This window comes from Tyto alba, unplaced genomic scaffold (genome assembly GCF_018691265.1).
Source record: "Tyto alba isolate M040663 unplaced genomic scaffold, T.alba_DEE_v4.0 Super-Scaffold_2, whole genome shotgun sequence".
Classification (NCBI taxonomy): domain Eukaryota; kingdom Metazoa; phylum Chordata; class Aves; order Strigiformes; family Tytonidae; genus Tyto; species Tyto alba.
The window spans coordinates 56,767,710-56,787,537 of record NW_024881282.1 but is presented as its reverse complement, the minus strand read 5'-3'; the positions used below and the strand labels follow the sequence as shown (position 1 = coordinate 56,787,537).

The 19,828-nt window shown below is 39.0% G+C and overlaps 1 protein-coding gene across 1 annotated transcript in view; it reads left to right on the top strand.

Moving 5' to 3' along the window:
* The window catches only part of ANO6 (anoctamin 6), a 76,986-nt gene that overhangs the window by 20,199 nt on the left and 36,959 nt on the right, over positions 1–19,828 (top strand). Inside the window, exons 2-3 of the mRNA XM_033000036.2 lie at positions 8,397–8,473; positions 18,196–18,324. Of these exons, the coding sequence (XP_032855927.2) occupies positions 8,397–8,473; positions 18,196–18,324 (206 nt within the window). The remainder of the gene's footprint in view (positions 1–8,396; positions 8,474–18,195; positions 18,325–19,828) is intronic.

The window sequence follows — 19,828 nt, the reverse complement described above, 5'->3', positions numbered from 1 at the left end:
ATTGTAACTAAAAAGTCATTAGCCTTGTGTTTGTTTTTGAAAGTGAAGTTGGGGCTAGTCCAGGTCTTGTTGAAATGATTTAGGATTTTTGCCATAGGTTTTGGGCAAGTGTCCCACTTTGAGCTCTGAACACGTAAGAGCTGTTTGACAGTTTGGTTACTGAGCCCCTTAAACCTTCCAACTCAGTGCCTCTTAAATATTTAGGTACTGCTATCAGCAGAATCATTTCCATAAAGTCTAATTTCTTGTTCTATAACTACCTGATAATTACTTTATTACTTTTGGTGAGCTACCCTGACTTTGAGATGGTTGTTTCAGGACATGGGGTGTTAGAATAGCAATACTCTGTATTGTATTCCCACCTGAATGTTCTCCTGTTTAGTGTTAGTCATGAAAGAGTATTTCTTTTTGAAAGTCATACCACATGTTCCCAATCCTTTGTTTGCACAGCTGTAAGAGAAGATAACTTAATGGAAAGAACAGCCTTTCAAACAAGAAAGAATCATCTTCCAAAACAGACATTTTACTTCCTTTGTGATCCAACAACATCTATAGCTTCGTATTGGGTATGCTTGGGCATCTGGAATTAAAATCAATGTTTTTCTTACTACATGGCATAGATTAGGTTTTGGGTTGACAATACTTGCCAATCTGCTCTGTGTGAATGCACAAAGAACATAATTAATTGACAGCTTGGAAAGCCATTTTGACATTACTAATTGTTAACAGTTTTCTCATGTGCTGTAAAACTGCAGATGACCACAGGAAGAGAACAAGACTTTCACATGGAATGCAGCTGTATAGATCTCTTATTAGCTATAAATAATAGGTTATAAAGTATAATTTGAAATAAAACCAATTTGACTTCACTTCAAATACATAACTCTTCAGAAAGTGAAGAATATGTTGTTTAGTAACGTGCATTCTTCAAATAAGGTCTACAGGTAGGAAATAAAACTAATTTAAATATATTCCAGTCAAATAACTGAACTTAAAAGAATGAATGTTACTAAATGAAATCCATTAGAATGAGGTGAAACCATCGATAACTTGTGATCATAACAGCTGCCCTCACATGTGAGTGGAGAAAAGACCAGAGAAGACCTAGTCTGGAAAAGTCACTTCAACTCAGACAGACCTTTAACCATCCCGATAAGCATGTCTCCACCTAGCAATGAGCAAGGTGAAAAGATCAGACCAACATTTTGGAAGGATAACCTAAGACATTATTTTATTAACTCTTTGTGTTTATTCATTTACTGTGTGAAGTGAAATAAATTAGGTTAACATATCATCCTAGCTAAGGAGGTTTGATAGGGGATTTTTGTTTAAAATTGTTTAGGTGATTAAATGAAACTACTTTATATGAGGCTTGATATATAAAGATCAAGACCATCAATGATATTTTACATTTGAAATTGATTTTTTTAAGAAAGGAAGTAGCTCAAGGAACTTAATGGCCTTGATTAATTTTGTTTTGGATCTATGGATCTCATTGTCTCTTTCTTTGATTCATATATTTAAAAAGGAAAATACATATTCCTGCTTTTTCAACTCCTAAAAAGTTTCTTAGCTCTGAGAGTACTCCTATTCAGTGAACTGAATATGTGAAATAAGCTACAATAAAGAAATATCCTGTACCAGCAAAAGAGGTTGTGGCTGTCAAAAAACAGTATATCAGTCCAACAGTTTCTGTTTCCAGAAAAATTCAACTTGTGCAGTGATTTTGCTTCACTTCAAATTTCAGCAAGTGTTACATATGGCTTGAATAGTTTACATTTAATGGAAAAAATATTTGTTCTATGATCAGCCCTTAAAACAATGAATCACTGAGTCATCTTTTATATATATTAAATATATATATTAGTTTTATACATATATTTATTTTTATATATAACATTATATAAATTAACAGGAAGGAAAACAGTTGTTTTGTCTAGTCTAAATAACATATATTCAAAGTTTTCTTTGTTCATAGCCCCAAATCTTGTAGTCATGTTTATAACAATACCTTTACTTTCTGGGTAGGTGTTAAGATTTGGAAAAGCAAAATCTTTGCTCAGTAGGGAAAGTCCTTTGTATGGTCAGTTCTACACCTTTTTGATCTTCTGGGGCATTTATAACAATATGGCATAAATTTGTTCCCCCCCAATTCTCCCCCTTCTCTCCCCAAAATCCAGGGCAGAGTCATATACTTCAGTACCATAATTTTATTGGGTTTGGACCAGGCGACAGAGGTCTGGATGTTCTTAAGGAATGTGCCATCTACATAAAGTCCCTTTCAGGACAGTGGCTTTACCACAATCCCCAGCTGGTAGTTAGGGATGACTCAGGATCTTCAGATTGATTCACCTCCTAATGATGCTCTCCCCTCATTATTATTTCCACAGTTTTGATACAGCGATTGTCATTTCTTCATGTGGTACCCTATTTTGGATAAGTCAATAGTCACTCTTTTTGAGAAGACAAAACTCTCTGAAACATCAGTTTTGTTCCAGATAGCAGTAGTTTGTTCTTTTTTTATGAAATAAGGTGAAAGTAATTTGACTTGATTAGATGATGGGCTACAGAATAGTTTTCATTCATTCCAGGACTCAGTTGATATCCAGTATTTTACCACATACCTTTTCGTGGCTTCTGAGACAGTACCTGTGAGGTGGGGATTTTTGCTTGGTTGCCTCTTGGGTGCCATGCATGATGGTATCATGAAACCAATCTTCTGCTAGCGTGACTGCATCCTGCCGAGATGGGGAGATACTACCAACCACAGTGTTGGTCTGTTTTCTGAGGAAGTGTGTGATGCAGGATCAGCTCTACTTAGAAAGCAGTATCTGGGCAAAGCCCACCGTCTCCAGATCTTCTTCTTTATCCCAACAGATGGAAACAATCTGACTCCATCCAGTTCTCTGAGCTTCACAGTGGCAAACCTGATATGATCTTTTCATTTGATTTTCATTAGAACAGATACACTTTACTAATGACTATTTTTTCTGTTCTAATGTGGTAAGAAGACTGTTAAACAAGCATGTCAGGGAATGTGTCAGTTCAGATAAAACTTGCATGTAAATATTTCCTGATATTTTCCAGTCAGTGAAGTATATTGTTATTGTACTAATTTTCTTTGCAATCTATTTGAGGTCTAAAAGACCTAAGTGTATCTAGTTGTGTACTTATATTTTTACATTTTTATATGCAGTAAATGTTGTTGTCTAAGGCATGACTACACAAGGGCAGTGCTGTGGGCTAATCTAGTGTGTGGGTTTGAAGCACACCATCTATTCAGTGTTCTGCTTTGATGAATGCCTGCTACCCTTTCGTCCCATGATTTCCACCTGCATTTTCTGTGGGACAGCATTGTGCGTGCAGCCAGGTAACACAGATAAGTTGACGTGACCCAGCATTGCAGTCTAGCTTTGCAACAACTTGTTTTCTGCAACTTTACTGTAAACTTCCCTGCTTATGGAGAAGGCACCCTGTGCAGCAGGCACAACCATCGAGGGACTGAGCAGATATTCTTGAGCACATCAGTTTTGCACTCAGGGGAGCACAGTATTCTATAAATTTATTTTTCACCCTGTAAGACTTAGACTTTTTATAAACTCTGTGACAGACAGCTGTCTATTACAAAATACTCTTGAGGGAAGTGAGAGGTGATATGATATCTATAGCAAAACAGCAATGCCTGGGGATTCCAGACATCACTTCCTGGCGTTACATTCATGATTGCTCATGAGGTACTATGTCCAGTGCCAGGGCTGAGATCTTGTCCTTTGCAATGTCTCACAGGTTTGCTGAGGGAAGTGAGGTACCAGGTACAAGGAGTTTGGTCTTGTAAAACCTTTTGACTTCTCAGAATAATTCTCTGCCTATTAATTTGGCTTATGTAGGGGATTTACAAGCTTAAACAGTGATGCTGCCCTTTTTCACCTTTGATTATTTCCATTAGAGAGGAAATCAATGATAGCCAAGAATTTATTTGGCACAAAGACTGTGGAAACTTCAGGCATATTCAGCAATGTCTTTGCTTATAGAGCCAAGCCCAGTGGTCTTTTCAAACAGCAAGTTATCCAATATCTTTGTGGCTTTCCTATCATTAATGTTTTTTTGGACAGCATCTTTATTTTCACTTCTGAATACTGCTTTTTTTTTCCATTCTCAGGACTATTAATTTACAGTCTCAAAAAAAAAAAATGTTTCATCCCTACTGCTTGTGCTTTGGTCAGCTTCTATTACTTCACTATTCAGACTCCAAGGAAAAGTTTAATTCGTCTTTATATTTATTCCAAAGGGAGAGAAGTTTCCACGCCTATCAGTGTGCCATAGCTTCTCACCTCTGCCATAGCAATAGGTAGAGATTGTTAGTAGTAATGTTCATGAAAGCCTTTAAAATTTAATTATTCAATGGGTAGATCACTGAATTTACAAAACCATTCATGGTTATTATCAATTAACAAATTAAAAGAGTGGGCATTTTATGTTGGCTCTCAAGGAATTTAAGACCTTTATTCAATCCAGTCAGAAATGCTGACTGACCTGTGAGAAGGCAAAGCCATAGAGAAAGCTCGTAAAACAATCACTAGTACAATGAACAGAAGGATTCCTCTCTCATGGCCTGGCCCAAAGTGTGGGATGTGCACAGGTTATAAAGAAGCAGCATAGAATTAACACAGAATTCTTAGTACTTGTGTATAGGCATATTTGTAAAGTGTGACACGTTGACAGCACAATTCAGTGTCCCAGATTGCAGAACAATCTTCAGGCAGCTGGAAATACCACTGATATATTGGCAGCTCAGATACCATTGAGATGTTCTTGTAAAGTATCATGTACAGATTCAGTACTTGAAATTTTTACAACAGCATCTTTTGTAAGGACTAGATGAAAGATCAACTGATATTACTGAGCAGGAACTCAAAATCTATGATTACAATGCAATGAAATTAGATAAAATGTTCTGGCAAAAGCATACTTTGCCAGGATTGCTTGAAGATAGAACTTGATCTATCAGTCAATTAAAATCAGAGTATGCCTGTACAAAACCAGTAAATTTCTCAGTTCCCGTACACCTTCTTTGCTTTACTTGAGTGCGTGGCAGAACATAAGCATCTACACTTGATGTGCTCTGACTCAAACATTAACAGGAGTGATAATGCTTGTGAAGAAGAAATAGGCAAGCAGAACTATTATTTTAATGTAAAATCTCAGCACAATGGTCTTTTTTGGACATACCTATGAGAATACTATGACCAGACTTACACTCAGAGGAAACTGGGTCTGGAAAGGACCTCAAAAGCTCATCTAGGCCATCCTCATAAGGTTCACATCAGATTCAACTTGTCCTGGATTGTTCCATGACATTTAATTAATCTGTACTGAACTCAGTATAGATCAACATCTCTGTTGTTGAAGGCCTCACATGACCTCACTTGCCTTCCCAAGCAGTCTCTTCTACTGTTCTTGCTGTTAGAAAGTTATTCCTAATGTCCAACCTCAAAATTTTGTACTATAATTTTCCTTCTTGTCCTCCATACTTAAAACTGACCTTACAATAATGCTGGAGTGGAGGTGGGAGAAATAAATGAAGTGATTTTGGGGGTAGGAAAAACAGTTTGTGTGGGTTTAGCTTTTTCTGGCAAAGCTGAATTTCTGCAGGTATCATTTTTGTATTTCTGAGAGACTAGAATGGTCTCTTCCAGCTAAAAACTGCACAAATTGCACAGCTGTTCTTGCAAACCACTGCCACAACAAATCTTATCTAAGTACACATTCAGGTAGTGTCAAGGCTTTGCATTTTTGGATTCACACAAACATTAATCCATATTTAATTTGAGAGTTCTGAGCTAACGTCCCATAAAAAGTGAGAGTGGCAGGTCCCTTTTGCATAAGTCATTTCATTGGACCAACGGCCCAGGAACTGTACTGAGCAATATTTCAAGTAAAAATGTGTTAAGGTGCTAAATACTGATAAAATGATAAAGTGTGTGTGACACTCACCATATTATGGGGAAGATATGCTGGCCAGGGACACTGAGGCAGAAGTAAATTTTATTCACTTATAAATTTCTCCAGCAGATACTCCTGGCCAGCCCCAAATCCATCGGGGTTTGAGAGAACTGCAGTTATCCTTCCTGCTGTGAATGCCACGTTTCCCCCTTCTCTTCAGTTCTGGCTGAAGGGATTTATAGACAGCACTGATGAGGGGTATGTAGTCACACATCGTGAGAACTTAGCAAAAATGCCATTTTACCTCATGATTCTCATTACTGCAGTTCAGTAGCTGGCAGAAGTCTTCATGTCTGTGTCCACATCTGCTTGTTTTGTGTAATGGCACACAGTTTCAGAGCAGATGTTTATATTTCAAAGCAAGATGCTTATATTTCCCCTTCATTCTGGCCATTATATGTGGGCAGAAACATTCCCTCTTCTGTGGGTTTTCAGAAGCACTTTGTATCTGGATATCTTTGTGTCCATATAGAAAATAAAGAATGCTCTAAGGAATGTAGGGTGATGCCCATTACACTGGCATCAAGAATATACATTTGCCCTTCTCAGACTAGCCTGAGCGGAACCCATTAAAATACAATGATGCAATGATGCGCATATACAGCAATCTTGCAGTAGCATCTGAGATGTGCTCATGTTTTCTGAGTCCTCATATTATGGTCTTACCACGTGACGTTTGTGTGCTGCACTAGTCCACATTTTCCTGCTTTTTTTTTTTTAAATGCTGGGAAATGTTTCTAAAGATGTTAATTTTTTGAGAGCTCATGGACTTTGATTATGTAACTGGACCGACCTTTGGGTTATGACTCAAATGTTTCTGAAGCAACATTGATGGAAAAATTAATGAATTTGCTTTTGTCTCCACCCTAAAGTATACACTGCTGCCACAGTAGAGATCCGGAAACTGACAGCTCAGCATCTGGAATTAAGTCCTTACCAAACTCTGGGAAAGAGTATTTAAACCAGAGAATTCAACTGCTTAGAGGCCATGAGAGAATTCTGTTGATTTGTAAATAGCAGTCTTCTTGTGCTCTGTTTCTAAGTGTTTTGACAAAGCTTCAGCTGGTATAAATGAGCATCATGAGTGAAAAAAGCTTCTTAAAAATTCTTGAGAATATGGCCACATATCAATGAAGTTTTTAAGCCAAAAAGAACAGCAACAATAAAAACCAAAACAAAACAAACAAACAAACAAAAAAAAAACAACTAGGCATATCAGTTATGTTTGTGCTGGCATTGTATTTAAAGGGTGTTATCCTAAGAATACTATAGATTATATTATTTTAGAGTTTGGGGATTTTCTTTTAGCATTGTAGTGGTTTTTTGGTAAGTTGAGGTTACCCTTTCCAGACAACACTGGCATTTAGGTACCACTGATATCCTTGATGCTTTCCTCAGTGCAGGACAGACTTAGCCAAGACACCTCTCTATTTTAAGGATCTAAAAATAACATATGGGGTCCATCTGCATGCCATGCATAGGCAGAAATCAGCCTTCTCCCTTCAGCTACTTGATGTTATCTTCAGTCTCAGGATATTATCTGACTTCTTCTTAAGACCTCAAAATATTTGTAAAGAAACTAAAACCAGCACCTTGCAGTGATTGTAGAGCTTCTGCAACTTATTTCCAGCAGCTTTATTAGGATGAATTTGTGTGTTATCCAGTGCTTGATCTGGCATTCATTTTTCCCAGTGTGCTTGATAATGGTATCATAGAGTAGCATACTTCACTAGATCATTTTTATTTTATGCTGTATTTTCAGGAAATCAATTCAGTTTGCAGGTTGTTGGTTTTTAACATATTGGGGAAATGGGTGAGGAGTAATTGGGACATCAGTACACATTGATCTTGTAGATGTGTTATTAGGGTATGTGGAAATCATTCCTGTTATAAGGTGAATGTTACAACATCATTACCTGTATCACACGCATTCCAGGATTTCTGAAGAATTTCCTGGTACTGTTGTTTGTTATTGACTGACAAGTACAGTCAGCATGAGTGAGGGTTATTTGTGCAGGCGGAGCCAGTTCTGGTACCCTTATTCATTGAAAGATAAACGTAACTACTGCTAGAATGTGAATAGAGTTTCTGAAACACTAAATAACACATACTAGCAAAGGGATGTTTTGCATCACTGTACCTTGGCCAGGATGGTCTCTTAGCATTAGCTTGTCATCCGGGTGAAATTTATGTTTTGCTCTCTTGCCACCTGCTGATTGTAACTGAAGCATGAGACATAAACATTCTGTTTCTGAAACACTAAATAGGTGCAATAAAGTAGCTTCTCTACAAACCATTAACAACATTAAAAACAAACAAACAAACAAACAAAAAAAAAAACAAACTGCCACATAAAATGCTAAAAAGTTTTAATTTTTTATGTTTATTTTTAGTCTTGGAACTGAACCAGGTGAATATTCCCACTTATGGAACTGTGCCAGATCAGCAAAACCTTCATGATCCTGAATGGGTGGGTACTTCTCTACTTTAATTATGATTACTTGTATTTTTTTCCCATGTAGTTATGCAAGTCAGTAGCTATTCCAGAAGTCTAGCATTTCTTTGCATTTGCAGCACATGCAAATGTGAAACTGAATCTGAGTTGCTGTATCTCTGTTTCCATAAAGGTATCTGAAGACATTGGCTCAGATGTGGAAGTACAGGTTGACACAGGCACTGGACTCAATTAAAAGTGACCAACACATATTCACTATAAACTGATACACACACATACACCTCCTCTTTATATATAATTTTGTACATGCATGTATAAGATTTCTCTGTGTGTATACAAGGATAAATAGTGATGAACACACCCTACATATAAACACACCTACCTATAGATACACACACACCCAAGTATTAGTTGGCTGACATGTGAGGTCAGGGTTCATTTTTATGGAAATCTTGGAGACACCAAGAAATGCTTTACTCCAGAGACTGAAGTGGCAAGAAGAAAAGAAGACCTGGAGGTGTCCATTCCCTTTATCCAAAGTTCAAGTTCCCCAGCTCACCTAATATTTTCTGCATCTAACAGGCTTCTGGCTCTAGCTCAAGATCCCCTGCCTCAGATCTCATTTATCTCTAAGGCCTGGCCAGGTGACCCCAGCAAGTCCTGCCATGGAACATGGTTTGCCAATCTGATGCCAGGCTGGCATGCTGATAAGTCCAATTTTATTTTTACCTCTAGAATGGTATGAGTGTGGTCTGCAATTGCACAAGGAGATAGCTATAAACCTGGGATTAACAAGTTGTAAAATCATATACTTATCCTAAAGCTAATAGAGCAACTACATATAAATCAAAAAAAAGCCTGGTCTATGTTTCATTACTCTAATGACAGAGGTTAGTGTCACTGGCTTTGGGTGTGTATAGGTTGTCTTTTCTAGTGAAGCTACCTCTACAAGTGGATCAGTGTTACAGGAGAACAAGACGTAAAGAAAGAGGTTCAACGGTGTCAAGAATTACTCATTGGATCAATTAATTTTGAGCACCTAAGAGCTTCATGATGTTTTGCACATAGAGAAATCATTCAAGAAAGTACTGTAATGGTGCCACTAAGTAATGAGAGGTGGAGCTGGTTCCCAGTCACCCCTGTCCAAGGCATTGACATCTAAACTATCAGCTATTTGAAAATAACTGAACCTGCCTGTGCATTTCTTTATTGCTGTCTACTAGATCCTACTCCAGGAATGACAGCCTGCTACCGCTGCTATTGTTATGCCTTTAGCTTGCACAGAGGAGGTCTGTTATGCCTGTGGAGGTCCAGGTCCTGGTGACTTCTCTTCCTATAAGGAAATATGTTGTTTTCTTTATATGGTGGGGAGAATATATAACACGAAAAATGAGCTAAAAAGTTAAAAGGTGCCAGTCAAACATTCAAATTCAGGGAGTTGAATTAAGCCTACCCTGTCTTATATGTAGATATTATGACTGGAGCTGTTAAGATCATTTCTTTTTCAGCCTGGCCACCAAACTGAAAGCTATTTCGATTCATATCAAACTGAAATGGGAAACAGAATCATAAAAGAAAGAGACAAAAGATTTCTGTGGTGGTAGTGCATTTCAAATGCAGTGTAAATGAAGGGATACATTCAGTTTTCTTTGCACCAAGGTGCACCAGAGCCTTGGAGAGCTGCTCTAGCAGCTTAGCTGGCAAAGAACTTGCCACAGTTATGGGTCAGGGAAGTTTGTTCTTGCCTCTGCTGTAGGAAACAAATACACAAAGTACCAGAATATTAGTCTCCTTCTGGGAGCTGGATACCCTCTCCTCCCCTGCCCTTGTCCCAGAAGTTCGCAGCAGAATGTTCTCTGAAGCTGCTTTGGTCCCTGGAAAATATTTAAACATTTCCTAACTGAGTGCCCTGACTAGGATGTTAAAAAAATCCTTCTTAGACTCTCCTTGTGGTTCAATTAAATTTTGTTTATGTTTTTATATGAAGTCAAATAGCATCAAAACAGTCAGAATGTCATATACCTTGTGGTTAGAACAGTCTCTTTCAAGCGGTCTTGGTAAAATTTATTTTTACGTCTACTGAAAATCAGCTGTTAAAATCAATTTTTATTTTTGACTACTCATGTTTACCATCAGTTGTAGTTTCTGTTCAGTTTTAGCATCATCTTTTCTGCACTGCTCCTTCTGTGTCAGGTCCTCCTTGTTGATCACTGGGCAGTTTCAGTGGGTTGAAGGGACCAGAAAGATAAAATTGAGATCTACTGAGCCTGTGTGTGAAATGAATAAGTGCTAACTGTAGCTAGAAATTGAAGCTGAATAGGAAACTTAACCTTAAATGGTTGAATAGAAGGGAAGCACTGTGCCTGTTGTTTAAACTTAGATCACGCTTGGCAGCTGGAAGTATTCTGGAAATATGATTTGATTTTGCAAGTCGGCCTGGAGCAGCCAAAACTGACTAAGTTATTGTCTCATGAAAACAGTCCTGTTTTTCTTATGGTGCTGTCTCTAATTAGAGGAACACATGCTAAGTTTTCCACAAGATCCCTGCCTCATTTGGCACATGGGTAGGACATTAATCTCCAAAAAGACCAAATTTTGTGAGGTTGTTGTTTGTAGTACTTCAGCAAGGTGTAAATGTGGCAGGAAATTGCAGGGAAGGAATGAAAGGCTCTTATGACTAGAGAAACTGAGTTCGGTCCTAGATAATTGGATTTTATCCCCGGTCTTGCTACAGGGTTTCTGTTCAAGACTTGCAGCCACATCCAGCTTTTGTTTATTTCCCGAGTATCAAAGGGGAACATCTGTGGCCCTGTTTACATTAGTTCAAAATAGTCACATATGGACCTGAAAGTGAATATATTACTCTTTGAAGAGAGAGAATTGCTGAGCTCTCTGGAAAGATGTCACTGTCCTGGTGTCTCAAGCTGGAACACCAAATTTAGGAGCCAGTCAACAGGTTTTGTCGTTGATCTTTAGATGTCTTATGTGATCACCATTAGAATGAGAGTTATACTGTTACTTTCTGTCCTTGGGGATCTTCTAAAATTAAATTTCTCAAGATTTGTGTAACACCGAGATTCTATGAGGAGAGTAGCACAGGCATAGTCAGAAGAAAATCCCAATTTTAAGCATTGAGGCTATTTAGATGAGGTGTAACAAAAGAAGACATTGAATAAAAATGATAATGAGTATTCCATAACTACTACAAGGAGGGTAGAAGTACGGCATGTGGTTGTGCAATTAAGTTATGTACCATGAACAGTACGTACAAGGAAGACAAAACTGCATAGACATCATTAATTCAAGCCTCCTTCCACTCTCAGATGTTTCATTTCGCAATCTTATTTGCTTTATAGGTAGATAGTTTGAATTTGGATGTAACAGTAAGATTTTTTTTTTTGAGAGTCAACATCTGCAGAGGGAAGTATAACTTCTTCAAATTATCTCTTACTGCTGCCCCTCAAATACAATTACTACGGCGAGAAGGCTTCAGGGAAGTCCGGAAGAGTGAATTTCCCAGCTCCAGCATTCCAAGAAATATGGGAGGTGCTGAAAAACAGGTTTTCAGCAGAGTACTGACTTCACCTTTCTTTAAATGTAAGGCCACTTGATCTCTCTCTAATCAGGAGTGACTGGAATTCCTTCTGCAGCCAGCAGCGACCCGGCGCTCAGACGGGAAGTCAAGTGGGTGTCTGGTCCAAATTTAGCTCAGGGGACAAGGCATCCTGATGCCTGGCCAGTTACCAACCACTTTCTGCTGACAGAAGTGTAAGACTGTAATGATGCCCCGTATTTTTCTACTTTGTCCTTAGTCTCAGTTTATTTCAGTTTGTTACATAGCAAAAATGTCTTTGCCTGTTGGGGAAATGAAAAAAAAGCCTTCTTCTGATTAAGTGCTTACTAATAATGTCATTGTTGTTAAAACCAGAACTAAACCAGTCCTCTGTTGTTATTAGCAAATATGAGTCACAAGGGAAAATGTCAGAGGCACAACACTTTTATATATCCTTACGAAAACAGACCAACATTAGCATGTGATATGCAAATAAACTTGTATCTTCCAGAATTATCTTCTATGCTATATATATCTTATGTCTTCCAGAAGTAAATGCTTGTGTTGGTCTTAATGTCAGAAACTTGTCTCTATTGGTCACTCAGAACATAAAGTTATAAAAGATCTTGGTATATACCTGTAATAGTAAGAAGAACTTTATATTTCTAATATTTTCTTCAGATTATCTCAAAGCCCTTTACAAATAATTACGTTTCATGATATCCTGGTAATATAATTTGTTTCCTTTTTATTTACTTAATTTGAAGTTTCCTGAAGCCTAAAGAGAGAAATAACGGTGCTCCTAAACAGGCACTCTGAAATTTTCACCTACGTAAAACCCACAACTGAAGTGTAACCTGCAGGTCCCCTGCAAGACTGTCGCCATGCTCGGCCGGGAGGATATTTTGCAGATTCCTGTCAGCAGAGGCGATGTTATGCAGGCTCTGCCCTGCTCGCTTGTTTCCCAGTACTGATTTATTCCCTGGCATGCTGCAGGAAGCTGTTTTGAAGTGTATCTGAAAATTATGTGAGGTCGCAGACAAGTAGTTTATCCCTCCAGTAATGATTATATTTGGTGCTATTGACAGTCACACCAAAGGCTTATGCAGACAAAATAAAGCACTTTTATCCTTCCAGTTAGGTAAGTCATTCCTGCAGAATCTGTTGTTATTAAAAAAAAAAAAAAAAAAAAAAAAAAGGCTTACAAAACTGTGCTTGTTCAGAATGTAGTAAACAAAAAATAACTGCAATTCCTGTGCACGTATTTTTCTTCATGCTGGACTCTGTGCTGCCCTTCCCACCATTATCCCCACTGACTGTTTAACAATATAATGCCCAGAGAAGCCTGAAAGAGTGAAGACAGGTTTCTCTGCAATGACACCATTTTTACACCCCTGGTGTGGAACGTCGCTGTTGCTGAAGGGAGCTTTCCAGTAGCGTGGTCTCCTTTCATCCTCTGCTGCAGGGACCACATGTAGCCATGACTACAGGAACAGTCTCAAGAGTAAGACATGGTAATTCACCTCAGATACTGGCAGGCCTGGTTATATGTGTGGAGGAGCACACAGTAGTCTCCCTCCTGAGGGTCTCTGAGTCAAGGGGATGAGGGCCGGTTCCATGATGTCGTCACTTGAAGCCAAACCAGTTACCAAAGCCTTTACAGCCCTGTGTGTAGGGGCAAGCTTGTCTTCATGTCCCATTTGTCCCTCCTTCAAGTGCCACTCTGTCCCAGGGACTGGGGGAGCAGATGCTGGTTGCCAACAGCTGCTTGTGCTGGATTAGCAAAGAGCGGAGGAAGCTCCTTATTCCTTTGCCAAGGTGGCAGGGGGAGGCTGGAGTTGTGGAGGATGAAGAGAAGGCACCTAAGTGAGGGGGTGTGCATGGCAGAGGGCTGCTCAGGGCTGGCCGGGTTCCTTCAGTGTGCTTGCACCAGTGCAGTGCTTCCCAGCTCCGGCAGGATCCTGCCGCTGCCTGTATGTCTGCTGGTAGTAAGGACTCAGGCAGCAGGGCTGTAGAACAAGGCATTTGGTGCTGAGGAGGTGGTGTCTGCGTTACACATGTTTCTGGGCTTCTTGTTACAGCAGGCTACCTCCAGTCCCATTCCTTGTGGTGAAGAGCCACTGATGCTCACCTGATCTGGCCCTGCTCTGAACTGAAACACAGAGGTACACCCGCGTGAACGTGGCTGCGCTGCCTCTGGGCTGGCCCACGTAGGTGTAACCTAAGTGTTCCAAAAAGCTTTATCCATGCCCAGGCCCTCCTCTCCTTTGGATTCCTTCTGTTAATAAAGCAGCTAATAGTTCCCCATCCCTCAGTGGGAGGCAAGCGGTTGATTGTACAGCACTTGGAGAGTTCAGAAGTACTGCAGAGTATGTGCTAAATATAATTAGTATTTTACAGCTAAGTGTATTACTTTTTTTTATTTATTAATTATGTTAATCAATATTAACCTGCTGTCCACTAGGATATTATTATAACATTAGAGTGCACAACTGATTGCCTCCGTCAGTACTTAAAATGTGATTATGTTGAGGCTAAGAAAATTAGAGAGTGCAGTAAATAGACCCTGCATTGGTTTCTTACAAAACAAAGAGGTATCAATGGGCCTGTTCATTATTTTGGGTTATAATTTGCTACTGATACTTAAGAAAAATTATGTATTGAAATTTCAGCCCCATTAACTTACATATCTATGCACACAAGCTTGCGTGCATTTGTATGATAATAACATTTATAATACTGTCAAATAACATCACTTTTTTAAAAAACAAACATTGTCTCAAAGGAATTATTAGCTATAAAGTACAGCACATCTCTTTGGTTTCCAGTCTAGTTTTTTTCCTGGTAATTATGTTGAATAATATATGATTTTTCATTGCAAACTATCCTGTAGGGATATGTACAAGATACATCACACAGTTAATGTGGCCATTGGAACCTTAACTATTACATTCCCATTTGCATTTTACTTCTTACTTTTAACTGAGTAACATTTCATGTTACATTACAATTCACTTGTGTGGGTCTTAATCTTGATCTCTTAAGTCTTCAGGCTTAATGAGTGAATTCTTTATTATTTTATTGATATATAAAGTGTCTATGGATAGGTCAATTGAACAATGCCCTAGTGATTAAAAGTAATAGAGATAATATTTAAGAAGTTAGTTTCACAAGTATGAACTTCATGCTGTCCAATATTGATTAATCTTTCAGCTATATTTCATTATATATATGCATAGTTTGATATATGTAGAAAGGTATACATATATGGTAACATGTATATACTCATGCAAACAAAATCATGTATGTAAGTAAATTCATGAGTCAGAATACTGATTAACAAGCAGTCTTTGAGTCTGGATATTGACAATCCAATTAAGCCAGTTATTGCTAAGTTATATACTAGTTTTATGAGCCTAAAGGAGACTACGTTTAAAGGAAAATTATTTAAATGGTAAAGTTATACAATCATAGATTATGATCAGAACTTGTTAGATCAAAACTTGATCTGATGTTTGCTGTCTGTTGTTTCTTTCTTTTCTATCCTGTGGATAGGCCATATACAAAAAAGTGCTAAAAGCTGTAGTGAAAAAACTCAAAGCTCTTACTACTTCTGCTTTCAAGTGCTTGAATTTCACAACTAAACTCTGCCACTTTAAACAGAAGTTATTATAATGCTGTTTCCAAGATTCAAAAGACGAAGAAGACCAATTAAAAAAAACCTTCTGGTTTATGCGGTGGCAAGACTTCCTTTCCTTATTCATTATCACAAGGTTTGGGCTCTGCGTTTCCAGCATTGCAACACAGAGCAATTTTAGCCCTGGCCAGAGCCTGCTGGGGTCCCGGGGGAGAGCAGGGGCTGCAGGGCTGGGCTCTGCGCCTGCCTGGGCTCAGCTCCCCGCGCCCTCCCGTCTGCTGCTGCCCCAGCACCTCCCCAGCTCTCTCCCAACAGGGGCTGTTGTCTGTCGTCGGTGCTTTCTTCCCAATGGGAATCTAGTCAACATGAAATCATCACGATTATGGTCTAAATGAGACTGTAAACGGTTGCAGCAGGGCTGCATTTTACACCCACGGCTAGTCCACAGCGGGAGGAAAACTTGTCAGGGTCAAGTCTGATTGCTTGATGGGACTATGCCAGATCTAGCTCTCAAGATTTTAGAAACTCACATCTGTGACTTGCTTTGGGTGATTGAGATATTCAGTGTCATTGTGGTCTGGTGATGCCATCTGAAAGTTTAAAGCATTTTTTTTCCTAAAATTTTATTGACAGTGTGCAATTGTACGTTGATTTGGTGACTGCCTAGGTAGTTTCTGAAACCCAGGTCAGGTTGTGAAACTAACGTAGAACATATATGTATATTAGCCATACATCACTATATATATATAAAATATATATATGCATGTATGTATGTCAGCAGCTGCTTGCAATCAGGTTTGTTATGAATCTCTAGGCACAGGTGGGATTCAAAGAAAATTGTTCTAACCAAGAATCTTCTCAGTACTGTTTGAAGCAACTAAGTTAACAAGACCTCTTTGCAGCAGGTCCTAGCCTTTGCACATGCAACATAAAAAAATAGTGAGTTTAAACTCCCCTGAGTTTATTTAAAATATGGAAATTTTGTCATAATTATGGGGAGACACATCTTGGTTGGCTGTTCTGACTCAGTCAATAAACAGTAACAAAATAGTCTACGGGGAGAGGTTTAGAATAAAACTCCTGGGAAATCTTGTTTTGGAAACACTGACACATGTGGTTCCAAAAACACTGTATGCTCCCTGGAACTGGGGTGCTCCTGACTGAAGACTGGCATTCTTCTCAGTTTTATCACAGGCAAAGAACCAACTATTTCAACCTGCACTTAAGGGGTCTCTGACACCATAACCACATTTCCATATGCCTTTATGTAGACCAAACATCCCGGAGCTCCTAAAACTGGCCCTGGCATCCCTCATGAAGTTGGCTCTGCACTGACAGGGAAATTTCAGGTATAGGACATCTGGGAATATTTTCCATGTCCACAAAGGCACAGTATGTTAAGGAGATTATTGTGGGTCATTTTGACTGGCCTGATCCTGCCCTGGGCCACCCTGCACTCACGGTGATCTGTAAGCAAAGCAGTTCTGTATGGGAGTCTTGCCAGCTTTGGAGATTTTACCATCTCTAATACTGTGCTGAGTCCCATCTCAGACTTTTGATATCTATCAACTTCATTAGCACTGCCCTCATTAACACCATGGATGGATTTGGCCAAGTACACGAGAGTTTGGTGCACATTACATGATGATTCTGATAACATTACAACTATATATTACCTGAAAGGGTTGTTACATGTGATAGTGCCCTCAGAGTACAGAGTACTGTAAGAAACTACAAAATCATTACTTGAGGATTCAGGGTCCCCTGTCATCAATGTGTCTGTATTGTTTCACACATGGAATAACACATTAAGATGTTATTAGTGGATATAACAATCTATCCTACTTTCCTCCAGGGACTAGATAATGGCTTATGGATATATTAATCCTTTTGATTTTGGCATATATTATAACATGATGGATGGGTGGCATACAACAATGGTTTTGCTTGCTGAGATGTTGCAAATAAAAAGATAAATAAATCCACATAAGTTGTATCCATTTTGAGAGTTCATCTGCAGCCTGAGCCTGTTCTTTGTTCTCTGGGCAATGGTGGGTTTGAGTATTAGGGTGCATGAAACTATTGGGCTTTTTGTTTTGGGTTGTTTTTAATTGCAGAGATGTTTAAGCTTCTGGCAGGTAAGGGGACAAATGAGAACACGCTAATTCTGAGACACCCATCAGGCAACAACATATCTTGTAGACAGACTATCTAGCATTGTATCCATGATGGCATGCAAATTACTTGACAGATGTGTTATTGGAGAATGGTGCTTCATCGCAATGCTCCTCCCGTTGCCAAAAGCTAATATGCTATTTTTAAAGAATAAAATTAAGTAAAGTTCTGCTGTTTTATATCATGCAGAGACCTCCCAAACTTATTTTTCTCTGTTCTACTCCATGCTATTTTTGTTGTCACTTTGGTCTTCGTGTTATATGAGTCTGACATGTTGAATTTCTCTGTTCACTGAAATACTGTGTAACAAGAAACAAGTAAGGAACTGTTGAGTAAAGTTCTTCACATTAACCTATCCTACCTGCCTTCCAGGCTGATTTTGATGATAAGCCTGATTCCTTGTTCTTCAATGATGGGCAGCGAAGAATTGACTTTGTTTTGGTGTATGAAGATGAAAGAAAAAAAGTGACTCATAAGAGGAGTGATCATAAAAAGCAAAAGGTAAGTTACTTTCAGTATAAATCTGAATCATTTGTCGGGTGTGAAGAGCAGTGAGCAGAAAGGACAGTGCCCTCACCCAGAACAGCAATTTCATTGCCCTGTCCTAGGTGTACTCTCAGGAGCTGGGAGACTGAAGCCCATCAAAGTGAGCAGGGAACAGGGGTGAGCTCAAGCCAGTAGACTGCTGTGTAAACAGACAGAGCACTGCACAACATATCTGTCCATGTGTGCTAGGTGACCTCAGACCATCCTCCTGGGAGAGAACCCTTCAGGAGATGTGAGCGGAAAAAGGCTGTTACTGGGTTAACAATTAAAATTAGACACCATGATCTTCAGACTAGGGCATCTTTCTGCACCTACAATGATTGAATTAGACCCCTAGTGGACTTTACTATTAAAATTAGGGTATTCAGAGGAACCCATAGAAGGAAGCAGCTGACCAAGCGCTCCAGATCACAGTTATGAACATAGCTGTTGACATTCTGCCCAATAAAGTACCGAAGTAGTTTATGGGAAATAATTGTATGTCTCTGACACCAGAATTTCTCCCTGTACCACTCCTTCCCTTGACAGTTAAGCAGCCTGGGCCTCCCTAGGGACCTTGCAAAAAATTTCTAACTCAAGCCGTTGACTGATTGATGCTCCTTAGCATCTATGACCAATAGTCATAGATTATTTTTAACTATTATTAATTATTTCAGTGGTTCTATCAGTGGACTACATTCATTATGGGACCCAGGACCACAAAAACAAGCTCAGCCATGCCACTGAGCTATTTTAATTATGAACTGCGTGAGAAATATCCATCCATAGGATTATAGTCCCCTTGGCATCTGCGGTCTCCCACCCACCCGCTTCCTTCTCTGATTTAGCAACTCTCCATGTTCCAGCAGTATCCTCTGGTAGAGACAGGCAAGGACAAAGATATCATTGAAAGCAGCTCATATACAAATAATAATTTGCAGTTAGGAAAGAGAAGAGTAGGAGTAAAAAAGCCTGTAGCTAAGTTGGCTGATATTCATTACACAGTGTTGTTGTTGGCATTAACAGGACAGCCATAAGGAATGTCGTTAGTAGGGTTTGAGGGAGTCCTGCAGTGGGTGGATGTTTCATTACACATGATCACAGGATCAGCGATAAAAATTAATTGAAAGAGTTAATTAGAAACAAAAAGCTGCCCCTTTGGAAACAATTGTTTTTATCAATTAACATTTTACATTTATGTTTGTAATATTTGGCCATTGCCCAAATATAGTTAAAAATATAATGAGTGTCTTTTTCCAAACAGTGATGGAAATTAAATGTGAGAAATGGAGTAGTATTTTTAGTGCAGCATTAATGTTAGGACATTAGCCAGGACAAAACCATTAATAAGTAGGCCAGGAGACTGTGGATAATGCACTAGGTGCTTGCAGAAAAAGTTTACTTTGAAAGGTCTCAGTCCTACAAAGATCTGCAGCCATACTGCATCTGTGGTGTGCTGAGGAAGAGGAAACAGGCTACC